This window comes from Zosterops lateralis (genome assembly GCF_965231275.1).
Source record: "Zosterops lateralis genome assembly, chromosome: 13".
Taxonomy (NCBI): Eukaryota; Metazoa; Chordata; class Aves; order Passeriformes; family Zosteropidae; genus Zosterops; species Zosterops lateralis.
Window position 1 is genome coordinate 7,525,530 of NC_139773.1, and position 25,790 is coordinate 7,551,319.

At 39.3% G+C, this 25,790-nt stretch overlaps 1 protein-coding gene across 1 annotated transcript in view; it reads left to right on the plus strand.

Annotated features, from left to right (window-relative positions):
- The window catches only part of PRTG (protogenin), a gene marked incomplete at both ends in the record, with an annotated part of 75,889 nt that overhangs the window by 15,041 nt on the left and 35,058 nt on the right, over positions 1 to 25,790 (plus strand). The window contains 9 exons of the mRNA XM_083870652.1: positions 13,734 to 13,878; positions 14,877 to 15,010; positions 15,303 to 15,440; positions 16,575 to 16,733; positions 17,307 to 17,466; positions 18,076 to 18,323; positions 22,252 to 22,416; positions 23,459 to 23,764; positions 24,662 to 24,850. Of these exons, the coding sequence (XP_083726778.1) occupies positions 13,734 to 13,878; positions 14,877 to 15,010; positions 15,303 to 15,440; positions 16,575 to 16,733; positions 17,307 to 17,466; positions 18,076 to 18,323; positions 22,252 to 22,416; positions 23,459 to 23,764; positions 24,662 to 24,850 (1,644 nt within the window). The remainder of the gene's footprint in view (positions 1 to 13,733; positions 13,879 to 14,876; positions 15,011 to 15,302; positions 15,441 to 16,574; positions 16,734 to 17,306; positions 17,467 to 18,075; positions 18,324 to 22,251; positions 22,417 to 23,458; positions 23,765 to 24,661; positions 24,851 to 25,790) is intronic.

Here is a 25,790-nt window from a genome sequence, read left to right on the forward strand (position 1 = left end):
TTCTATGGAGGGCTATTCATTTTACTAAAAGGAAGGGGATGCATTATATGATTGAGTGGATTACTTTTGGGTCAGAAGAGTTCCTGCATTGCTCCGTTTTAATTCGGCCTTCAATCAAAGAGAGATTTAGTTTATCAGTGCAGTGTGGTGCTCATAGAGGGACAGATAATTTCAATTCCATCAGTGCAATAGGGTTGTGTTTTGTTTTTTTGTTGTTTTCCCCGTCCTTTCTGTGATTTGTCCACTCCACTATGTTTCTGCCAAAAAATCCATAGATTTTTGTGATTGGTTGGTATGACAGAGTTAAGAATATTAATTAGTATTAATCTCACTCTTAGATTTAATGTGTGTTTTATATGAGTATTGATGTTTCTACTACCTCTCATATATGGTTTTGAGCAATCCAGGAAAGTGCCAAGCAAGTAAAAGATCGGTGTGTTACTCTGTTTTGGATGAAGAGAAAAGTGAGAAGAAAATAAATTAGACAGGATCAAACTAATAAATTACATTCCTCCAGACAATACAGCGATGGTAAAGCTGAGGAGAGAACTTCATGTTTTCTATCTAGTACCTGTGTTCACCTGAAACACTAGTTTGTTGTACAAACTCAGCACTTTCTAAATGCTCAGGAGAGCTGTTTCCTTCTACTGGTTTAGAATGCCCTTTTTTTGTAAAACTAGGAAGGTGTTTCCATGCATTGTGAAACTTGAATAATTTTTTCAGTTTTACAACTAATACATCCAAAAAAACAACTTTGAGTTGTGCTAGGGAGATGTGTTTCAGCTTCAGTGTGTTGCCAGGCCCCTCTTTCCATTTGCCCTCCAGCTGTGTTGTGTTTCCTTAGCATTAGGATTTCCTTGCTGCTCCTCTTCACGAAGTTGTGAGCAAAGCACGGCGTTCTTAGCTCCTTCCACTGGAAATAACAGGCATTAGAGAGCAGATCCTGCCAGTTAACCTTCTGCCTCCGTTTGAATGAGCACGATGAGCTGCAGCAGATGAAATACGACCTTCAAGTTTCTTTTCCCCACTCTCCTAAGCTATGTATTGTTTTGATTTGGCTTATTGAACGTATTATGAGGGATTTCTGATTGGCTCCAGGCCAAGGTATTTTACCTCTGCCGATGGAAGTGCAAGTGCATAATTTAGAGGAAAACACAGTGAAGCTTGGTCTGTTGTGTCCTTTTCTCTCCCTCTTTTTTTGGGGGAAAAGGAGAACTTTGTATTTGTCAAGATAAATGAATGGCTTAACTACCTTAAGAGCACAAGGGAAGATGGAAGTCTGATATAATCTAACCTTGCTAACACTTCTCTGTTATATACCTTTGCATATGTGTCAAAAATCTGGGATAAGTATAACACCTGAATAGGTACCTGTTGAATAGGCAGCCTTCTTTCATGGAGGCCTGGGGGTATTCCTCTCCTGCCAGCAGCTGCATTTCCCAGGGATCAGTCCCCTTGCTTGGGACTTGCTTGTTTCAGGCTGGAGTAGGATGCCTGAGATGGAGATACCAGCCTCTCTGGGCTCCTGAGAACACTTCCCTCAGTGCTTCCCTGGTGGCTTTGATTCATGGCTTTGAGTTGGAGACAAACAATGAGCTTTTAAAAATCATGGAAAGGAAAAATGGCTTGTTATGGTGTATTGGAAAATATAAATAATCTAATAACCAGATGTATTACCTACTTAGTAGGACATGGCTGTGCTATGACCGGGCAAACTGGAAATCCAGGAGTCCAACAATTGCCTCCCATCCAAGCAGTCAATAGCCATAGCAAGGTGACTTCCTCTAAAGGCATTGAAGACAAAATAATTTCTATCTGAAAGCTGCACTTCTGATTTGTTCAATGTGAAAATTGCAAGAGGTGTAAACACTTCCCCCTCCCACACCTCCAGAATTTTTCAGGCAAACATCTAATGAAAGAATTTAAGTAGCTTCAATAAATAGGTAGTACTGACAGTGTCTTTTGTTGTTTGGGGTTTTTTGTGTGATTTGTTTCTGATTTTTTCCCTGCTGCTCTCAAAGTTTAGGACATTCAGAAGACTGTTCTTGGGTGAGATCTCTGGGCTGTGTAATGCAGTAGAGGGGCATTTGGTGACAGGGAAATGAGCTGCAGGCATTTGGCCCTTGAGAGTGGAGGCATTTCTTCTTTCCTTTCCCCGTGGGAATGAGGAAATGTTGACATTTGGAGAGGGGGCTGAAGGGCTTGAATTCCCAGCACCCCTGCTCTGCGCTTTGCATTGAAATGGTCTTTCATCCTGGGATGCCGATTCTGAAACACTGTAAGCAAAAAACGAAGAGTGCTCCTATCTCTCAGGAATAGCATTTCTGACAGTCTGGAGACTTAACAGCACCACCATATCAACTTACACTCATTCATATGGGGACGGTGTCAGTTTGCCACTGTATGAAATGAAACCCCTTCCTCTGCCTTCCCCCAGATGTGAGGGAAGGCTCAGGGTGGGTGGTGCAGCACAGGAATGTGTGGGGCCCCACTCCTGGCCTGGGATGTGCTCTCTGGTGCTTCCTCTGATTGATGAGCGAGGCAGGGTGAGGTGAAGAGTGGCTTTTGCATTCTGCTTAGGGTCTAGCTTTATTTTAGCCAGGAATAGCATTTATTTATTTTTAGAGATACAAGACTGATAAATAGAGGTCTTACCCTCCTGCTGGCATCTGCAGTGAAATTCATTGGTCAGAATGGGGCAGATTTATGCTTCCAGTGCTGCAGACTTTCGTTGCAAAGTGCTGAAATTCTCTTTTCTGTGTTGCACTGAGCAATTATTAATTTTTTCTTGTTCTTTGAGGAAATTTAAATCATAGCAGTCAATCTTAAATCTTTCGTGTTCAATTTTGATTTGTGTGTTTATTTTGGTTTTTTTGGCTTTGTGGGGTTTTTTTTGGTTTTTCTTTTTGGATGCCCGATTAGGTTAGTTGTGAAGGGACATGTCTTTTGTTGCAAAATCCGGCTTGTGTTCTGATCCTTGTCTTTATGTTGTAAAGTGCAAAACTGTGCTGGATGTTCCCCATGCAACAGTTGGGCTATTAAGCAGAACTAATTCTTCACAGAATGGCAGCAACTCCAAAGAAAGGCATCTGTGGGATTAAGCATAGATACTAGAAGGCAATCACTGGGCAAACTGCTGAAGGAAATCAGTCCTTGCAAGGGAGAAAGTGGTGTGTTCTTTCCCTTGAATGCATGCAGCCACACAAGTAGAACAGCTTTGAAGCTGGTTAATGTGGCTTACTGTGTGCCTTTTCTCTCCTATTTCCTATGCTTCTTGTCTGCAGAAGAGCAGAGGGGAATTCCTTGATAAGTGCATTAGCATTTATTGTGCCTTCTGTGGCCACACACTGTTGCCTGGATGATAGATAGACTGAGAAGGGAAAACCCCGGCTGGGATGCCTTCAGAAGTGAAAAGATCAAATCTCTCATGCTTGTTTACATGGTTTGGTAAGGAATGTCAGTCACACCATCAATAAACTGTTAAATATATAGAGCCACACATTTCAAAGCCTCAAGCTTTTAATTCCTTTAAAACAGTGCTAGTGATAACTCCTGAGGTGATATGTTTGTCTGTTTTCATTGGGAGGGGTGGTAGTGGTATGTTTGTTTCCTCCTATTCAATGATTCAGGAGTAGTAAGGCAATATGTGAGTAGCTTGCATGTCCCTGCAGGAGTGGCATTTTTACACTATCAGTAGCTGCTTCCACCAAAGTAAAATAGCAAGACCTGAGTGTATTACCCTGTACTCTCTTCCCTCACAGACTGAGAATTCTGATACATGCCCTTGCATTGCAATATTGGATTCTCATCTCAGCGTGGCTCTAAGAGCACCTGATGGGCAGGAGAACAAAGTGTAAAATGAGGCATTCAGGGGTTGGTAGTGTGTCAGTGAGGATCCTCCTGTTATTTTCTCTGGCCCATTGCTGCTGCCCAGGATCCCGTTTATTGTCACAATTATGTTAATTTGCTATGGAGAACAGGCTCTGTGTCTGTTCAAGTGGTTTGGAGAAGTGAGGGAGGAACAGAACATTCTCTAATGGTCACCTTGTCAAATTGTGCCTTTCTATTCCTGCATGTGTTTCTGCATTGAAGAGAACTTTTGATGAGTGATACTCCACTTCTGAGGAGGCAGTTTTCTTCAACTGTTTTGAGATTTTTTTCCATAACATGAGTGGACATGGTAATTATGAGCTCTTTCTGTTGATAAGGTTAACACTGCAAAATTCAGTGCTTCCTGTTTAGCAAAAGAAAAGAGCTTCTTTCTTATAGTACAATATATCCTGAGAAGAAATGATTGCTTTTATCCTTGAAAAAATTGATCAGTATCACAGAGATTCCTGATGTATTGTGATAGTATTGAGGTATTTTTTTCTTAACTTTTCAAGGTTTTCCTCCTTTCTTTTGAGCTGTCTTCAAGATGCATCCACTTGAATCCTCTCCTCTTGATTTTCTGCACTAGAATAGATCAGAAGTTTGCTCACAAAACATCAATTCTGTATGTGGATATTGTGGTTTTAAGCTGAAACCAGGACAGTGGAGAAAACAAGATATTTTTCTGCTTTCTGAGGATACTGTAAGAATGAAGGAATAAAGATATGATGTAGCAAAGAAAGGATAAATGAGTACATTTCGCTAAAAACTGGGTCTAGGATAGCCTAGCTGACTTCCAGGATTTCAGGAAGAGAAAATACTGTATGTGAAACTTCAGCCTGGTCTCAACTTTGAGAAGCTGGTGGTGAAACCTGCCTGTGTGTGGCCATAAGCACTTTTATAGAATCTAGTCCCAGCCCAAATGATGGAGAGCTGAGTGATCTTCAGTGAACAAATTCAGACTTGGTTATTCCTGTACAGGGATTTTTAAAATGATCATTTGTCAGCCACTGAATTAGGAGCTTTAAAGAAAGGAGCAGGGGGACCTGAAAGTGTTAGAGGAAACAAATGAGATTGCAGCTGACATCTCCAAGGGAACTTTTGTTCGAGGGTGCTCAGGCTGTTGACCTCTTTGCTTCTCCATTTCATTGCCTTTAGATTATAGCATTCTTCAATACCAGAAAAGTAGTGGGTAGTCTGTGGATGGGAAATTTTAAAGTTTTGGGTTTTTTAAAGCAGAGATACTGGACATTGCTGTACAAAGATTTTAATGCACAAAGAATCAGTTTTGCTTCGTATTTTACAAGTATGGGTTTTGCATATGAGGCTAATGATTTATTTTCTCACTTCTTATCAGAGATTGGAGAGCAATTCCTGGTGATCTGCATCTTAGATTGAAATTCATTGGCTCTAAACATTGCACTTCTTAGATATCTGTGCAAGTTGGTAAGAGTGTGAGAGAGGAAAGGAAAAGTGAGACCATACCTTTGTTTCTTACTTTTTGCACTACTTTCTCTATTGCATTTCTCTCCCGTTGATTACTTTAGTGTGGAAGTTAGTGTGTGGTAGGCTTGGAGTAATTGTTTTTGCAATAAGATGACTGTAAGTTTTAGCAGAGCAGTTTCCAAGACTGTCTGGCACTATGTTGGAGGCAAAGTGCAGTGAGCTGTGCAAAGGAGCTCAGCTTTTAGCTGAGCAGTCAGGGCCTTGGAGAAGATTTGTCCAGAGCAGAGGTAATGAATTGAGAATAGCAGAAAGGGCAGATGGCCCAAATCCTCACTCATCACCTCATCTGGGATCTTCTTGGTATTTATCAGTGAAAGCTTTCTGTAATTACCCCTATGTGCAGAGCATTTTCTGGTCCCTCCAAAACTCAGAATGTGATTTTGAAAGGGTTTTGCAGGCTAATGCTCAGAAAAATTTCCTCTTTAGATACAACAGTACTGTTCTGTGAACTGAAACGTGAGGAGCACACGGTGTGAAGGATCAGTTTTGTCTAAAGGGAATGTCAATTCTCACAATGTCAATTTTCATGGCCAAACCTGGCTCATATTCTGTGCTTCTGTCTTTCACACTGGTAGAAATGGAGTTTCTAATATTGTTAGCTTTTTGCAACATGTGGGCCTTTTTCTTTCTTTTTACTATTATTATTGTTGTTTAGGTTTGTGTTTTCAGGAACCCAAAGTTGTAGGGCTGAGCTAGCAGCTCATAAAAATGCAGTTCCGTAATTCTGCAGGGTTTTCCAAAGCATCAGAATGATTGCTGTAGAATATCACTGTATTCTGTACAAAGTGTAATTCTGATCCACCTTCTCTAAAATGTTAAAAAGTCTGCTAGGATTTTCTAAATGGCAAATGGTTAAAACAGTTGTGGGATAGAGAGATTACTAGGTTTCCCATATCAATTATTGATAGTGTCAAATCAATGTGGCAGTTTCAGTCTCATTTACCCTCTCTATTATTTAATTGTAAGGTAAGAGTTTGAGTATGGACTCCTTTTTCAATGCACTTCTGAACCATCATCCTTTAAACTGCAGCTACAGTGTTCATACTGAAGGGAAGGATTTTCTTCCTCAGATTTAATACCAGCTTTTTGATTTAGTCTCTCTCGTGTTTCTCTTTCTTCCTTCCTCTAAATATTTCTCTTCTGTTATATAATATCTGAATTGGGTGTCATTTCTCTCCACACTTTTTATGTGCAACCTCTAGATTTCCCGGGAAAGTTATTTTCTTTTTCATATTGAGAAATTACATGTTATAGTAATGGCAAACCAATGTGTTTCTGTCATGTCTCGTCTTAGGTCTGTCTATCTTGCCTTCTTTCTAAGAGTGAGTTTGTAGTAAGCAGCTTGAAAGACTCAAGGGAAGGCAGGAATTAAAGCTAAAATAGGAAGCTGGGAAACAAAACAGAAAGGTAAAATGAATGCCCTTTAGCAGGATGACCACATTTCCAGGCAATTCAAGCGCATACTGATTTTAAAGTCATGTCTAACAGTTTAGTGTTAGTACCTCATTAAAATCCAGGGATTAATAGCAGCAATCTCCTTGTTACACATTAAAAGGATTTAGTTTAATTTGGGATTAGTGGGTACAAGCCACTCTAGCAAAGCTTTTCCCAAGATATCAGTGAGGTGAAGTGAGATAGCTTAAGGACTGTGGTTTTCTCTAACTATTGCAGTTATGCTATACACACACGTGTATGGATTTTAAAACTGTGGTGAACTGCTTCATTAATCCTGTAAAATGTATGCTACCTTTGGAAGTGAAATTGTGTGGAAAAGCTTGTTTGGAGTGTAAAGAAAGGCAGCTGGAGTTGGAAAGGCACTGAAGGTGTGGTTTGGCCTGGGTTAGTTTCAAGGACATTAAAATCTGTGGGTCCTGGTGTTGGAGGTTCAATCTGTGATCAAGACTTCCTTGTGCTTTAGATAAGGATAACATGCAGTATCCTGCTGTCCTCTCCTGCAGCTACACAGGGGTTGGAACAGGATGGGTCATTATTCTCCTCCCCTTTTTCCCTCCTACAGGTGTTTCTCAGCATGCAAGTGAGAAGAAAAACCATCCTGAGAGCCTTAAGTTATATCTGAGAAAAGGCCTACAATCCCCTCCCTGGTTTTAGATTTTTGGGAGAAGGAGAGAACAGTTGTTTAGTTGTTTTATTGCTATCAGTTGTTTTTTGTTAGGCTAGCCCAACTCATTAGCATAGCAATGTGTGATAACATTTACTGCCAGGGATTGTTAATACAGAGACAGAAAAATACAGTTTGAAAATTCTCATAAGTTAAGCACCTGATATAGGATTCTCCAGAATTTTCACTGAGTTCTTAACGTGTGGGCAGTGATGTCAGCAGCCTGTGTGATTTATCTGATTGTTTATTTATTTAGTGCCACATCTGATTTTTTTGGGGAAAAGCAACTAATTTTGTTCCAATTAAATTTAAGTATCACGCTTCCAGTATGGTTTGGTTATTAATAAAAACTAAGTATATTAAACTAAAGTTTTAGCCAAAGTAGCACAAAACCATGCAATTACAGAATATCTCTAAAATGCAAGGTTATAGAAAAGGTGAATTTTACTTATGCTTATTTTTCCAACCATTCTGGCGGAAATTAAAAATAACAGCTGACTTTGGTGAAAAAGCCACACTTTGCAATTTATCAGAAGAGTTAAATCTCTGGTAATTTATCAGAATGCCATTACCAGTATGTTGTTTGAATTACAGTCTTTTATAACAGTCAGAATGAACTGACACTTTTCCTTTGTGCCTGAAAGGGCCAAATGTGTTCTGGATGATATCACTTCCTCTTACAGATGGAACTCAGCTCCATCTCAGCTCAGTTGTTTGCCTTAAATAATGGCCATTAGCAGAGGGAGATGCCTGTGCAGACAATGAGTGAGATTAAGTCTTTGCAGATGCAGTTGCCTCCCTTATTTGCCTGCTCCATGCCAATACATTTCCATTCAGCAAACTCACCTGGACTTCTCATGCTGGAGCTAAAAACCTCTTCTGACTTTTTCTGGTCTTACAAACATACAAAGGGGTATTAGGGAAAACAGGGAGCAATGACTGTCATTAATCAGTAAGACTATCACTTCTCTCTTGAGATTCCTTTCCCAGAGCTAATCAGATCCTGGCTCTTTTAATCTTTCAGTACAGGTCAGGTTCTTTTTCTCTTGAAATCTCTCATTTTTATGCCTCACATTTTAAAAATAGTAATTCTAGAACAAACAATACTTGATGAAAGTTTTAAGGGTGAGTGCAAGAAATCACTCTGCTTGTGGTAGCACATACAGGATGCCCTTTCCCAGTAATCCCTTTTCACTTACAGTTATGAAAATCTTTACCCATATTGCTGTATTTGTGTGACATTCATCTCTGAACTGTATGTAATAAGCAGAACTTGGACTCCAAAAAGCTTAATTTTTACTGGCCTCTCTTGGGAAACTCAGGGAAGATTCACCCATTGTATCACTTGATGACAGCCCCAGCTCTGTGTACTCCACATGCTTGTTCAGAAATGAGAAGAGCTGTGTGTCTGCAGCCTTGCCAAGTGTCTGGATCTGTAAGTATATACTCATACAAAGTTTATTCCAGATCCAGACCAAAGTGTGCCATTTGAGCAGCAAATCATTGGAAACGTGTGTTTATATAGCCAAAGGGCATGGCAGAACTCTTTTCATAATCTCTTTTAAGCCTCATTCCTACAAGAACTAAGAAACTGCAAAAGCTCCAAAAAAGTATGTGCAAATTGGCTTTGGTGTTAAAATATAATACACATGTATATTTGTTGGATTTTTTCAACACTGTTTCAGAGAGAGTGCATCACAAAAACTAGATCAAGAAGACAAGAGCTGCCATGTGCTTCCCTGAAATCTATTTATTTGGGAAAAGCCATGGCTTCTTTTTAACACACAAGTTTATTTTTCTCAAATGAAATCTCTTTACCAGAGAGTTTAAAAAAATGGAAAGATTCTTGTTTTCACTTGAAGGGTTAGGACTATTGTGAAACTCTCAATAGCATTAACAGATGCCTTGTACAAAAGGAATTGTGCACTTTTGTTCTTTCCACCTGAGCAGTTCATCTCTCTGAGTGGCCATTATCTCTCGAGAAATACTTCAGCATCGCCATCATGTGCTGCAGAGTTTCTCAAATATTTGATGCATTCTGGTTTCTTGAAAACTGCTGCAGTTTCAATTCTGGGTTTATCTTTCATTCTTAGAGGTTTTTTATTTCACAGTTGAAGTCTGGTCTTGGGCTGGAGTCAGCTGTGATGAAACAGTAATCAACATGTAGGTTTTTGGTATTTCTTTTGCTTCTTAAGAAAACTGATTCAGAAAATGAGTTCATAACGACATGAAGTGTGTAAGTAGAAAGTGCAGTGTGTAAGGGAACAGGTCACTGGATTTGTGTTGCAGCAAGCTTCAGGACTTCATTGCAGGAGTGAATTAAATGGATGTGTGTTGTGCTTCTTTTTTGCTTGTTTGTTTGGTCTTTTTCATAATTAAAGTCGATGAAGGACTGCTGCTGCATGCAGACAAATAAAAGGAGTGAGGCATGAGCTTCTTAAGTTTGACTTTTTCGTACCTTAATAGTTAAATGTGTAAACTTGCTTAGGTTTACACAGAAAGTTTTTATGTGATGCAGGATAGCATTCAATCCATGTACATCAGCAGCAGTTCTCTAATACTTCATTAGCATGTGCAGAAAGCAATCATTTGGGTTTTGAACCTGAGGATATTTGCCTCAATGGTAAAGGAAGTACCAGAACTGAAGTCTGATTTCTCTCTACATAGTGATGGCATAAATCACACAGCTCTGCCCAGTAAAGATCTTCATTCTCAGAAGTAACCATACAAGCACGTGCACCTATCACATAAATTTCAGGAATTTAGACAAGCAAATGCAGTTTCTAGTTATTGTCTTCTGCTTCTGTAAGCAGTGTTTGGTATCTTGCAAGTTAAAAAGGGTGGGAGCGTCAGCTTCTCAGAGCAGCATTAATCATTTTCTTTTGGCTGTAAATCTGAGAACAAAATGATTAAATAGACTGGAGAAGAGGGGGGGAAACTCAAATAAAAAGGCACTTACATTTATTGCGTTGCAGAGTTGTTTTTGGGAGCAGGGTATGTCTCTTGAGACTTTGTTTCTTATCCATTTTATAGAGCTCTGGCCTCTTAACAGCACTGCTTTAATGACTTTTTCTTGGGGTTCTGAGTTGGAATCAGTGCTTGCCAGGAAAACAAGCTGTTACAAAGAGGTCAGATTTCATGAGACAGCAATAGACTTGTAAAAACAGATTTTACTGGAACAAATAAAGTCAGAATTAAAAAAAACAACCCAGAGATGTGCGTAAAGATTGATACAGATGGAGCAGGTATTGAGCTAAACTGCTAGACAATGTATAAACTTTGATAAGAGGTAAGCAGGGATTTTTTGTTTCTAAAAACTATGTTTAGTAGCATTAATAAGTTTTGGTTTTTTTAAGATTTGTGCAGTTCTTCATAGTCGTGGTTTTTGCTGTCTTTAAAGATGAATTTTCAGGAGAAATATGTAGTTCCTGCTCAGGTGGAAGAATGTTCTTTGCATATCAGCTTCAGTTAACAACTTGCACTGGACTTCCTGTACAGTGTAGCTGAACCTGTTCTTGCCTGCTGTTGTGATGGCATTTTGTGGTCTGTGAAATACTAATTGTCCTCATTTTGCTTTTAGTTCTTGAGAGTCTCACTTCTGTCTTTAATCTATAGCTGTAATGTACCGAGTGCATGGAAGTAAAGAATTCTTTTTATATACATAAAGGAAAACCTAAATTGTGTTTAAATTGTCTCTTCAGGTAACTGTGCCAATATAAGAAAATTCTGGATGCAATTTTATAGTTCCAATGGAGATGAAACTTTAAAGGTGTGAAAGAGCTTTGCTTCAGTAATCCTGTATGATTACCTTTCTGCCTTGCTGCAATGATCCTTTCTCATGCCACTGGCTGTGGGGCAGCCGTGCTACAGGATGGCTCTGAAACTCACATTGCATTGGTTTGGTTGTTCATGTCGTTTATGCCTTTATTACATTTCTTGAGATTATATTTTGACATGTAAGCAGGCTTGTCTAGTTTACTGCATCATACTTTCAGTAAATAAATGAAGAATGCAAAGCATTGTATTTTCTGTTAAGAAAGAAAATCTGTTAAGAATGGCACTAGGGAAGTAGAATTCTGAGTCCAGGTGAGTACAAGTGTGTAGGGAGAAATTAGAACTAAGAAGAAGGGAAGGAAATAAGACAGACTTGGATTTCTTTTATTCCTGTTTCTTCTTCTTTTTTCCAACCTCTCTATTTTGTGGTGGAAGACTATAGAAGAGCTGGACAGCATCAAATCCAGCACAAAGCAAATCCAGAAAGTTTAGATATGGGAACAACCTGCTCTATGTGCAGGTTATTTGCCTTGTACTGAGGCTGTTTTGTGAAGCTGAACTTTTGTAAATAGTCAAAAAACTAAGTCTCTTTTAAACTCCTGATTCCTTTGCAATCAAAAGAGAATCTGTTTAAGGCAAGAACTGCTTTTGTGTGTCCCCCAAGAGGCTTTGAATGTGAGAGTTCTGCTATATTATTAATGTTGTGGGTGGTTTTATGTGTTCTTGAACCTGGTACTGTTAAAAGGTGAAAGAAGGAGCAAGAAGTGGAACCTAGTTCTGTTGGTGACAGGGGATAGTTCTGTCTGCAGTGAGGGTGGGGAGGGAACAGCCTCATAGAGTGTCTGGGGTTGTGTAGACCTGCTGCCAAAATTCCAGGTTTGGCTGTAACAATGGGTTACATCTCTGCTCCCTGTGTCTGGGCAGGTGGAACCACACTGGAGGTGCCACACCTGGTTTACAGTGGCCACGGTGTTTGCATCCTGTGGCTCCAGCTGCTTTCAGGTGGTTTTGCTGTACAAAGTGGTTCTGTGGTCTTGTTACCTACAGTCTTTGGGAGGGTCTGTTCACAGAGCTGCAACACTTTGACTACTGGTGTGATTAGGAATGCTCATTCCTGAAGTGCTGATGCAGCTACAGGAATGCAGTGCCAAAAAAAGGGCATTTATTGACACTTGGAAAGTGAAATAGGCATGTGAGTAATAGGAATCTTTCTGTTGTGTAGTCAGGCCTGTGCTGGAGGTTAATTTGTGTGGGGTTGGGAAGCAACCAGGTGAGTTGATGTTTCCTTCACACCCCAGTATTCATCTCTCTGTGCTGTACCATTAAAATGACAGGGAGGGGGAGCACTCATGGGAGCCTGGTGGGCATCAGTGCTGTCTCTATCCTCCATGGAATTTCTGAGGATGAAAAACCGTTTCCATTGATAAACAAGTAAAATAAAGAAGTTATTTAAACACAAAACTTGAATATTAAAAGATGGGTAGCTTTTTACTGTTGGTTTATCTGTTGTGACCATGTTTCTGTACCATTTATACATAGAAATTTAATTGGAATCTGATTTTTTAAAAAACAAAAGAAGAACCATTAAGTTTACAGAGATTATTCCCTCTGAAGTTACAGGGGGTGGAAATGTGTGAAATTATTTGTGTTGAGTTATCCAAAAGGAGTTGCTTCTGAAGAATTGCTCTGTTAGTTGTAAGTAGCAGTAAATAAGCAATTAATTAGCAGGTTTTGTATTACTTTCCTTTTTTCTTGAGCAAGGAAATCCAACAACAGATTGATTTCTTAGCTATTAGCTGAAGAGTATCTATTGATCTGCTGCTTCACTTGGCTCAATATTGTGAACTCCTCAAGTTGTAGATGCTCAAAATGATGTTGATGCTCTGTGCATCAGACATCAGCTTGGTGACTGCTCAGATTGTTGGGATAAGAGTGTTCTCACCTGCTTAAGCTTGTTTTGAGATCTTTTTTTTGCTTTTGGTTTCTTTTTCTTACCACACATGAACTTGTACAACTCTGCAGATGCTGTGTTTTATTAAAGTGAGTCAGGAACCCAAAGTTGTTTTGGAAATTTCTTATTGCAGTCAAAATTTTTAAGGCTGTCCCAAACTAGTTGAATTGACTTGAACTTTGTTAGTCTAATAATTGATATGGTTTCCAGCTACATGCCAGTCAATTTGTATGCTTAATTCTATTTGAGTGTGTCATATTTATTTTCATTGAAACATTTTTTTACTGAATTAGGTTAAAGCAAAGTTATTTTAAGCAAACCTTCCACCAGTGAAAACATTCTATTGAGCTAAGTTGACAAGGCAGTTAGATCCATCTTTCTTTGCATACAATAAAAGGACTATGTGGAGTATTTCTGGGTATTTTCACAAGTTGATCTATGAACTAGAGTTTGATTTAACCAGGAATTTTTTCTCACTTTAGTCCCTTAAAATTGATTTTCTCTTGTTTTTAGCCATCTCTGCATTTGAAGTCCAGCCACTTTCAACTGAAGTCCAAGAAGGTGGAGTAGCTCGATTTGCCTGTAAAATTACAGCAAACCCTCCTGCCACTGTGACATGGGAAGTGAACAGAACAACTTTACCCTTAGTCATGGACAGGTATGTGGGGTTACACATTTTAGAATGTATTTTATTCTTTGCTGTCATTTTGATGCTGCCACAAGAAGAAAATCTGAATACTTGCAATGTCATTACATTAGAAAGCTTGCATGTCAACTGTTGAAATAGCTGGTCATTGGTATGTTGCTAATGAATTTTCAATAAGTGTTATAAGTGCCGATCAGAGTCACTCACTGTTGTCTGCACAGTAATCACTGATCTTTGAATTCTTATTGGTGAATTTTGTGTGCAAGTCATCCTCAGGAACAGACATTGCAGTGGGGATGGAATGGGTGAACTTTGGCTCTGGGAGTGGTTTGAACTACTGGGATTGCTTACACTGAAGAATTGATGCTGAATTTATTTTTATTTAGAGGAACAATAAAAAATTATGTAGACAGAAATTTGAGTTAAAACACTTGATACCGAGGAAATTCTATGCAAGGGATCTTCTCATGAACTGATTAACTTGAAGAATATGGTCTGCTCTCTGCTAGATTATTTTCCATGTCCAGTTTGTGTTCATTGAACTGACTCCTGTGCTTTTTGACCTGTAACTCCATTTGAAAGTGTCTAAGATACTCACATGCAAAGGAAGGAAAAAGGAGAAACTAAAAATTGAAACCATAGGTGGGTTTCTGGGAACTATATGCCTGTTATGCCCATATATCAGAAACTGCTGTGAAAAATCAGCCACCCTGAACAGTATGAATGTAGTAGCAGACTAAAGAAGACTGGGATGGTTGATTCTGAGGGTGAGAAAGATCTGCTTGTTGAAAGTAAATTCCTCTGCTCTCATCGTGGTGCTGGGGGGAATTTTGCCTGTAGTTCAGAAAGGCAGGAAGGTGAGTCATGTATTGGGAATGTTTTTGAGTCTCCAGCCTGCTGCTCCCAGGTCAGTGTAGCAATGGCTGTTTGTAAATCAAGGAGTTAATTCCACCATGGTGTTCACTGGCTGAATGTTTATCTGCATTTCTTATTTTTGGTTTCTGTGGCAGGATAACTGCTCTGCCTACAGGAGTGCTTCAGATCTATGGTGTTGAGCAGAAGGATGCTGGGAGTTACCGATGTGTTGCCACAACTGCAGCCAACAGACGTAAAAGCACTGAGGCAGTGCTGACTGTTATTCCAGGTATTTACCATGGCAGATTTTTTTCAGTGGCACTATATTCTTTCTTACAGTATAGCAAAAACACTTAAAAGTTTTGAAAAGCTATAGGTGAACCACTTGTCCAAATAATTTTGCTTGTTTTTATCTTCTGCTAAAATGTTGTTCAATATAAGTTTCCTCAATAACTGAAATAAGGCTTTGGTGTAAATATAACTTTTGGTGTCCCTAAAAAGAATTGTTTTATTTCATATTTAATTGAGGTTTTTATTCAACTATGCTCACTTTTTATCTTTTTTTTTTTATCTCTGCAAAGCCTCAGACTTGAAGCCTTTTCACAAGCCGTCTATAATAGCTGGTCCTCAAAACATTACAGCATCTCTTCATCAAACTGTCATCCTGGAGTGTGTAGCCACAGGGAATCCAAAGCCAATCATCTCATGGAGCCGGTTAGGTAGGTCTTAAAATTACAGCATGCAACCTTCAGCCTGTGGAGAGGAAGTAAAACTGGAAAGAAAGGATTTGAGCAATTAGGTTTCTGTTCTGAGGCTTTGTGTAGTAGGGAACGATTAGCAGGTTAAGGTAGGATGAGTGAAACACTCAGATCCCTGCCTCAGTAGTGATGCCAAGGAGCCCCGAGGTTTTCTGAAGCTTTGGGCTCTCTGCTTCTGCAGTCAATCCAGCACTGCCCCGGGCACAGGGTGGGGCACAGGGACAGGCAGGGTGGTGACCTCCAGGGATCCATGACTGGAGAAAAATCGGTGGTGGGGGCATGTTGTAGTGGCTGCATCCATGAAACAGACCTGTAAGGGTTCCTTCCACTCTTCTTCTTAGAAGCCCTATGAGAATGTGATTTGCACCTTGTGCTAATGGGCCTTTTGGACTATGAATAGTACAGGCAAACCCAGGACAGTCAGCCTGGAAGGGGAGAAGAAGGAATGCAGTAAGAATATAACATTGAGCAGTGCATCACATCTTTTTCATAAAAACTGCTTTCTGTTTTCATTCCAGCAGTTACCTAAATGTGCCAACATGTACAGGGCTGTACGTGTAGGAGGAAACTGTGGAAATTTTTCCTCCATTTCTAGTTCTTAAAGTGTAAAAAGTAAATGTATCTTTCCTGGTTGATTCAGTGGCTCTTATAGACAAGCAAATAGGAAAAAAGTTAATATAATAGTCATAGAGCACTTGCTGTGAAAATAGGAGAAAATACATGGTAATCAAATATACTAATTTCATCTGCAACATAATTCAGGAGGTGGTTGATCACTGTAAAGATGTGGATGTTGGTAACGATGAACTGAATCACAGTGCTAGGCAGATGGGAGGCTAACTTCTAGCTGAGATGGTGAATTCCAAGATATAAACCACTTAAGCAGTGGTGAGGGCCAACTATCTGAATGATCAGGTAGTTAATGAAGAGCAAAGTAAATGCAAAATGGACACCTCTGAAAGGTCAGCTGTGATTTCCTCTGCATTTTTTGTCTTTTATACTCCAATCTAAGCCATTACTGCGTAGACAACCCAATGTAGGTAAGTTATTTTGGTGAACAGCCATGTAACCCACTTCTGCTCTTCTCTCCAACAGACCATAAGTCCATTGATGTCTTCAACACCCGAGTCCTGGGGAATGGGAACCTGATGATCTCTGATGTGAAGGTGCAGCACGCAGGGGTCTACGTCTGCCGGGCCACCATCCCGGGCACTCGCAACTTCACCGTGGCAATGGCAACTCTCACTGTGCTGGGTGAGTCCCCTCCCATCTCCAGTGTGTGTGAACACCTTGTGTCTGTCCTTTGGAGCTCTGCTCTGTGCTGGGCTGACATTTTGTCTCAAACATCGTGTGCCAAGGGCTGTAGGGAGACTGCAGAGATTGAACAGATCACAGAACTGAGGCTGCCTTCTTCTGTCTGTTGACTTAGATGAGAAGTGTCATATAGTCAAGATTTGAGTTGTGAACTAGCACTTGGAGATACCCAGGTGCAATGTTTGCTCTGGGAGGACAGGCTTTCAACATAGAAAAGGACCCTGTAACCAAGCAGAAATATGTAACATGTATCTATGAGAGAACAGTTTGTCATAGTCTGGAGTTTGATTTGTTTGTATTCATAAATGCATGAACAAAAATACTATCTGTGCAGATAGTGTATCTTTAAACAAATGTGCTTTGTTTACAAGGAATGTGCCTTCTGCTTGTGTGTGTGTGTTTGAGTGGCTTGAGGAGAGAGGATTTATTTAGAAAACTAAGTATTATTACTGTTATTATTTGCATTTGTAGAGGCTTGATTTTTTAACTGTTTTTTCCTCTTGTAACTTATAGCTCCACCTTCATTTGTGGAATGGCCAGAAAGCTTAACAAGGCCTCGAGCTGGTACTGCTCGTTTTGCTTGTCAAGCAGAAGGAAATCCTGCCCCCAAAATTTCATGGTTAAAAAATGGAAGGAGAATACACTCCAATGGCAGAATAAAAATGTACAACAGGTAAGAATGCAATTGCTGTAGGAGAGCTGTGCTAGTGATGTGCTACCAAAAGATGACATTACAGTAGCTAGCTATAGACAATCAAGACAGAGCTCAATTCAACCTCAAATGGGACATTAAATGTAGTGATGGATGCATATAAATCAATTACTAAAGTCAGTAAAGCTTATATGGTAAGTGCCTTACCTGGGAAGGAGGGGTGGGCAGGACTGAACTGAGTTTCACCACAAAGTTACTTTAGATTTACTTTAGGGTAGCAGAATCTTGCTACTACTTCTGTTGAGTGAGCAGTTTGTATTAAAGAGTTGGTTAAGGAATTACAAGCTTTAAGGGTCTGCTTTCTGCAGGGAGGGAATAGATGTACAGTTTTGTTTTCACTGTGCCTGACTTTGCAGGCACAAACAGAAACATGGCAGGTTTTGCAGAATGCTTCAGGGTGCTAAATTTCACTGCTGACCATTCATTTGTAATAGAAGAATTTGTGGCATGTAAGTCAATTATACTAAACTTAGGAAGCAGAGGCAGACATAACCGTTGTTTCATTATGTGGAGCTAAGTTTATCCAAGATGTGACCTTCTTTTCCACCTTTTTCTTCCTTTTGGATGCAGTAAATTGGTGATTAACCAGATCATTCCTGAAGATGATGCCATTTACCAGTGCATGGCTGAGAACAGCCAGGGCTCCATTCTCTCCAGGGCCAGGCTCACTGTGGTTATGTCAGAAGACAGGCCCAGTGCACCTTACAATGTCCACGCTGAAACCATGTCCAGCTCAGCAATCCTGCTGGCCTGGGAGAGGCCACTCTATAACTCAGACAAAGTGATTGCATACTCTGTGCATTACATGAAAGCAGAAGGTAAGCAGTTTGATTTAAATGCTATCTAATGGTTTGAATGTGACAAGGACTTGAATGTCCTTGCACAGACTGTCAGGTTTGAATGGTTCATATTTAGGGCTGTGTCAGAGATTCCAGCATATAAATGTATACTGTAATCAACATATAAATGTATACTGTAATCAACAGGCAAGCTTGGGGAAAAATGCTTTTCCCACATCATCTCAATAGTGGCACTGAGGGTTCTTCCAATTTATCTGTGTTTGATGGCTCCAGTGAGCAGATTCTGAAGTTAGGAGAGGGCTTTGGAACCTGGGCCCTCCATAGTGCTCACTGGATTTCCCTCTGTCCTCAGCAGGAATTTCTGCCTATTCTCTTCTTGGTGTGCATGGCAGGGAAGAACAGAGTCCTGGAGGTTTACAGAGCTGAACTTCTTACTGCAGACTGCTCTTTTGTCTAGATCCCCAAATTCTTGTGACTTTAGTGGCTTTCATATATTTTGGAGTAAGAATAGTTGATACTTTGTCTTCATTACCTTCTCTTAAAAGGAATATTGGCCAAATGGTAAAATCTTTTTTTTTTTTTTTTCACCCATTGGTCTCCTGTGATGAGAAAAGTCTATTCAAATGCTGAATGGCCACGAGTGGCTTATCCAATCTCTGAAATGATGTATAAGTTCCTGTACAGAATGGAATAGATAGTTGGAATAAAAATGAGCAACTAGACATTTTAAAATCCCTTAGTATTATGTAATTGCTTTGAGTTAAGGTAATTTAAGATGGTAGGAAACAGCCATTTTTCAAAAGCAGGAGGTGATGGCTTAATGACTTGAAAAATTGTTAAGTGCATGGCTTCAAGTAAGCTGCATTGCAGCCCTGCTTTCTCAGAGTGATTTCTGTTTCCATTTCTATTCAGTAAGTGGTTTATTCAAGGACAGGACTGCAGATGCTCAGCTCTGTGTGGAATACCAGCCTGCCATCTGCTAAGCAGAGGACAGGAAGAACAGCTTAATTACTCTAATACTGATGCAGGAATAGGCACATTTGCTTTTGCAAGTGGGATATTTCAGGACACAGGAGAATTTTGTCTGGAGGAAGGAAGGAAGGAAAGAGTTTTAAAAGATAATGAGAACAAGAGGTGTGGGAAGTTACCCCCTACTCTTTCAGTCACTGAGGTATTGTGCTCACAATCCCCTCTTACAGCTAATATGTATAAAGTCACGCTGGATAAGTTATCTGGATAATTGTAGAGAGCAGAGACCAGATAACTTCAAAGAAAACTGGGAAAGTGTCCTTAGGGAAGTCTGTATTTGTGCAGGAAATAATCTTGTGCAGTAGTGAAAGAAGGTGTCTTCTGGAATATGATTTTTGGAAAACCATTTTGCTGTCCCTGCCTTATTTGCTTGCTTATCCAAAGGTTATGTTTTGTGAAAAGAGATAATAGCTTGTCTTGTTTTAAAAAAGCCCCAAACTTCAAACAAAAGCAAGCAGCCAAGCAGAAACCTCTGAGTTATTTGAACGTACTTTCTCAAATACCCATTTTTTCATGTTTCCTGACTGTCTTTTGGTATTTATTTTATTTAATATAATGTTGTTGTGCATCCTTTCACATTAGTGAAAAAATCCACACAAGGAGAGTGGAGAGGGCTGTGTAAAGAGGAGTAATTACAGTGGTGGGATTCAAAATGTAGGTTATCTGCATGCATTTTTAAATTTGTAGCATGGTTGTACAGTATCAGAAGTTTGCATCAGAACTTAAACCTCACTTTTGTCTTATTTTATAGAAAAATGTTGAGCTTCAAGGGCTAATGGTCTGCACCTCTGTATAATAGCTTTCCAAGTGATAGTGATACCCCGTAAACCTTTCTGAGGATCTTGCTCTCTTATCAGAGAGATTATTGAAAGTCTATAAAATGCCTTTATGAAAAATTATCACATCAACCATCTCTCTAATGTAAATTTAGAAAAAACTACATTTAAAGAAATGCAAATTAAATATTAAGGAAAATCTTTTGATGAGATTCACACTGTACCAGCTCATAGAGGGTCTAACATACACTGTTGACATTGTCAGCATCTTATTTACTCTCTAAGAATTCTAGATAATTATGCATTAATGTAAATATTATGTACGAATGTATTGCTTTCATTATTCCTTTCAGCTTGTCTTTTCCCATTCCACCCTCACACCCTGTTTCTGACTCTAATGCAGGTTAAAAATTATCTCAAATACATCTGACTTGACTAGGTTTTATCTTTGCTTGAAGCTTCTTATGAACATAAATGTATAAACAAAAAAGTTATGGACATATTGGTCTCCTGTTTTAGTTAGGAGCCTCCTTTGCAAGTGTGAGTAAAGAACATAGTTTGGCCAAAAGAAAACAGTGCTTGCCAAGTCTCCTAAGTTGTACTGATGTTTGCAATTCCATAAACTTTAAAAAGAAAGCAAAGCTGGATAATGCATGAATTGTATGCAGTTTTAAAGAGGTTTTTTTGTAGACATCACAATGTGGTAGGTGCTTTGAATACAAAAGATACCATCACTTATTGTTACATTTCACAACTCACATATTCCGATGTTTCACTGTAAAAACAAGTTCAGGTTCTCTTCCCTGTATACAAAAAGTTAGTGTGTTAATCAAGCTAGTTGAAAAAACTAACAGGTGTGGGTTTTGTGTGTTTGTTTTTTGTTTCTTTTAGCAGAATATTTTGCATTCAAATTGGGGTCATAGTAGCAAGAAGAATAAGGGTCTGATGAGCATGCATGTTGGAGTGTGTTAATTCCTTGTTAGTGATTTAGAAAAGGCACAAAGGGAACACTGATTGTGGTGGAAGGCAAGCCTTGTTCTCTATTATGGCTGTTTCATTAGGGCCTCTGCATGAGGCCTAGCAATCCATTCAATGAGAGAACAAGTCCTTTTAATTTGGGCTCAAGGATCTTGTTTAGCAGGTCAGAAATCGTGCCTCGCAATTCCTAATTAACAAGCCATTAACTAGTCTGTTGTGAGATGCTCGTAATCTTGTCTAATTAAAATGCTATCAAGTTAATTCATAAATGTGGGAAAACTTAATGGTGGAATTTGCCTTTCGTTTTGTTTATAAATTCAGTTGTGGAGAGGAGGAGCTGGCTCTTAGAGAGTTTTGATTAAGTTGACATGCACTTGGTGTGAATTGTTCGTTAACACAGCAGCTTTCACCACACTTGCTCCACTTTATAGACTTCCTCTATAGGAATAAAGCCCAACAAAGGCAAGGACTGCTGCATGCATTGCTATGCATATTTTAGTGTGAATTGCTGACAATTTTTTTCCCTTTTTTTTTTTTTTCTTTTTTGACAACTTGCTAAGGAGCCAAACATTTTTGAAGATTATTCTGGTCTGTTCTTATTGGCCTTTCTCCAAATTAAAGTAAAAAACGCGTCAATCAAATGTAATAGAAGATGCAGGGCTAAAATGAGATCCTTTTGCTGAATAAATTCCTTTTGTTTGTTTCTTTTGGGGGGCATGAGGGTGTTTGTTTTGTTTTTGATGGAGTGGAGCCCTCACATTCCTCACAGTCTGCTATAGAAAGGCTCTGTAAATAGGTTTGGAAAAAAAAGCCCTGACTCTAAACAAATAGATGTAGAAGCTGGGTAGGAATGATAAGGCTATTAGAGCTTGTCCCTTGTGTTACTGTACACTGGGCATGGTTTGTTGTGACTAATGCTAAATAGGGTTTAGAGTTGCATTCAGCATCCCTTATTGAGGAAAATCCTGAAACACCACAACCTATACTACAGCAAGACACAGTTACTCCTGTGCATAAAAGAGCTTTTGCTTAATAGGGTTGAAAAAATAGAAGTAGGCTGGGGAAGAACATGAAATTAACTTTGTAAGAGCTTAAATCCAAGATACGGTGATGCTCGAGGATTTTCAGGAATTTTTGTTTGTCTAACCCTTGCTTTATGCCAGGTTTAAATAACGAAGAGTACCAAGTGGTCATTGGGAATGATACAACCCATTACATTATTGATGACTTGGAGCCAGCCAGCAACTACACCTTCTACATTGTAGCTTACATGCCTTTGGGAGCCAGTCAGATGTCAGACCATGTCACTCAGCACACCCTTGAAGATGGTAAGAAATTATTTTGGTGAACATTTTTCTCTGCCCTGAGTCGAACTGTGCAATCCAGTGGTAACAGTTCTTGAGGGTCTTGAGTTTCTGCTGATACCAATGGGACTTCTGGATACCACAGTACGAGACTGCAACTCATTAAAGGAATGAGAATAAAATAATATCGTGACAGAACAACAGTTGTGTATTACACATACACAGTCTCTTTCTATGTTGAGATACATTTCATTAAATCATGTCAATAATTCCAGATCTTTAAGAACTCCTTTCATGATGAGATTTTGACACTAGCTGAGGATTTAGTCTCTGTGATACTCTCTTGGACATCTGAAATGTGGATCTAACTGCACACCTACCGCATCTTTTGCAGATTTTGTAGGAAAATTTGAAATACTAATTTGCTGTATGGAAAAGAATTCGACCTGTTGTTTTGTTTTGGAGTCTTTTGTGTCTATGTGCCTTTTTTAGTAGAATCAGAATTTTGTAAAAGACCCCGCTGACTAATTTCTGTGCAATGATTTAATTAATCTGAACATCATGGCAACAACAAACTGTTTAGTGTAGATCATTAGATCTGATTAATAAATTCTGACAGGGTTAAGCTTTGGCAGCATGGAACATTGCCATTTCTAGTTGTCTGCCTGTCTCTTTTGTCAGAACCCTCATTACATGGTAAGTGGAAGAAAACATGCACCAAGTGTTCAACTGTGCTGGTTGTTGTCTGGGCTCTCAGTTGGAGCTGCTGCATCTAACCTTGGCAGGCAGTGTGTCAGACCAGTCAGATGCTGATTGCCTTTGATTACTGCTGGCAGCAATAACAGAAGCAAATGTTGAGGGCCTTACAGAAAAAAGTTTGCTTAAGCTGTGGTGCGTGCAGGAGGTGAGAAGTGTGAGAAGTGTCAAATTATCCTTAAACAAGAATCTACACAACTGATGGGATTATTTAGTCTTACGTTGCTGGCATCTCATTGTGGGCTGATGTATCAGGCAGGAATTTTCAGTCTTTTCCCTGAGCTCAAAAACTTTGTCTTTGCCTTTTTAGTTCCCTTGAGAGCTCCTGAAATCAGTTTGACGAGCAGGAGCCCTACAGACATTCTCATATCCTGGCTGCCAATTCCTGCCAAGTACAGGAGGGGCCAGGTCGTCCTGTACCGTCTGTCGTTCCGCCTCAGCACAGAGACCAAAGTGCAGGTGCTGGAGCTCCCAGGCTCCTCAGATGAATATCTCCTCGAGGGGCTGAGGCCTGACAGTGTCTACTTGGTTCGTATCACTGCTGCAACCAGGATTGGCTGGGGAGAGGCCTCTTTGTGGACCTCGCACAGAACTCCCAAAGCTACAAGTGTGAAAGGTAATTCTCAACAGGCTGTGCCCTGAACAACAATGCCTTCTGGGGTTGTTGGGTTTTTAAGTTTTCTTTTCATTTCAAATTATATAGAATAGAAGAAAATGACTCTAGAAGCCAAAACATCTGAGCAGCTCACAAACATGAACTAGAGTTTTCTGTACCATTTTGTTCAGTGTAAAATACATTTCTGCAAGCTGGAACACCACACATTAGCAGTGTAATGTGCTAATAAAGGATCTGAGCTGATGTGTGTATGTCTGTATTGTAAAAAATGCATGTATCTTTTAAATTGCAAATTGACTTGATATGTGAAGTCTAATTTGTTACAATTGAGCTTTGGATTTTATTATTATTTAGTAACATAATGCAGAAGAGCATTCAACTTTGCCAGATAGCTTGAAAACTGTGCAGATTTGAATTTTTCACTTTATTCCTTAGCTGTAGTCCACATCCTTCTGCTTTGGATTTAATTGAGTTTTGACTACTATAGTGAATTATTAACACTTGATGAAGTGTGATGGTATTGTTAATCATATTTGCTCTTGCTCACTTTAAAACAGGAAGTAACTTTGTAATTATCTTTGGAATGTTTTCATTTTTGCTCATTTTCATTTTTATTTATTCAGATGCAGAATTAAAGGCTGTTTCTATTCTGTTGTATTCTAAATTAAGTTGTTAGATTCAGGTTATAAGGAGTCAGACATCATAAGGAAGAAATAATTATGTGAATACATAGATGAGTTAGAGTCAAAGTCTGGAGTGAAGTTTGGACTGATGGACCTCCAGACTTTGGCATGGAAAATAGCTGTTTCTAGAATACAAGTCTGTGTGTATATATATATATGTATGTTTGTATGTGTGTGTATATATATATGTATATATATATTTCTGTAACCCCAGCACCAAAGTCCCCCGAGCTGCGTTTGGAGCCCATGAACTGCACGACCATTGCAGTGCAGTGGCAGCAGGACTCTGAGGACACTGCAGCTGTCCAGGGGTACAAACTCTACTACAAAGAAGAGGGGCAGCAGGAGAATGGACCCATTCTGTTGGATGCCAGTGACCTGGAGTATACTGTCAGTGGTTTGGGTGAGTGCACAAACTCTTTTGGAAGACAGTGACATCTAAGAGAGCTTAAATCACTTACAGGCCTGTAAGGCAACAGAGTTAGGTTTGGCCACCTATTTTCTCAGCAATAAGCTTTGCAGACTTGAGTTAGGCTGCTGAGGAAATAATCCTCACATAAAATATGTGTTACATAACACTTAAATAACCAGATCTTGTAAATCTTGTATAAGTTAGGACGCCCAACTACTTATCACAAGATACAGAACTTAGTTAGTAAATACTGCTAGTAAATTACATATATTTTTAATATTTACATTAATATGCACGTTTTTCATATTTTTGGTCTTTATGCCTTATCTAGGAACAGTGAAAGAATAATACAAAACCAAAGATTTTTCTCTGCTATTTTTAGCCTATTTCTGTCTTGCAGCCTGTGTTGCAGGTACACTGCATGACAAGCCCTGCTTGTTCAACATAGAAACAAGTAGCTCTTGTGCATGTTATAATCCTGTTAATATTTTTAAGGAGTACTGGTAAATATTTGCAGGACTGAGCACAAAGATTAGGGCACAGAGCTTGCTGAGTACCACTAGAGTCTTTCCACTCATTGCCTCACCCTTTCTTCCTGTAGCTCTTGCAATGTGTGTTAATACAGATGTGTTGGGATCATCCCCAGGTAGAAGGTACTTCGTTTACATGCAGAACTGAGAGTTTCTTTCTATCACATAATCAGTAAAAGCAATATTGGACTTGACACTTGCTGTTTGAAATGTGTTGAATTAGTATACTTGGTGGTATTGTGGAGAATTAATCTCGCCTAAGTTACCAAAGTTGATCTGCAGTCTTAACTAGGTCAAATACATTCTTGACCATGCTCAAATATTCTCATCTGCTGCATTCAGCTGAGATACAATTTTAGGGGAGATTTGAGAAGAGTATTCTGGTCTGTTAACTGGACAAC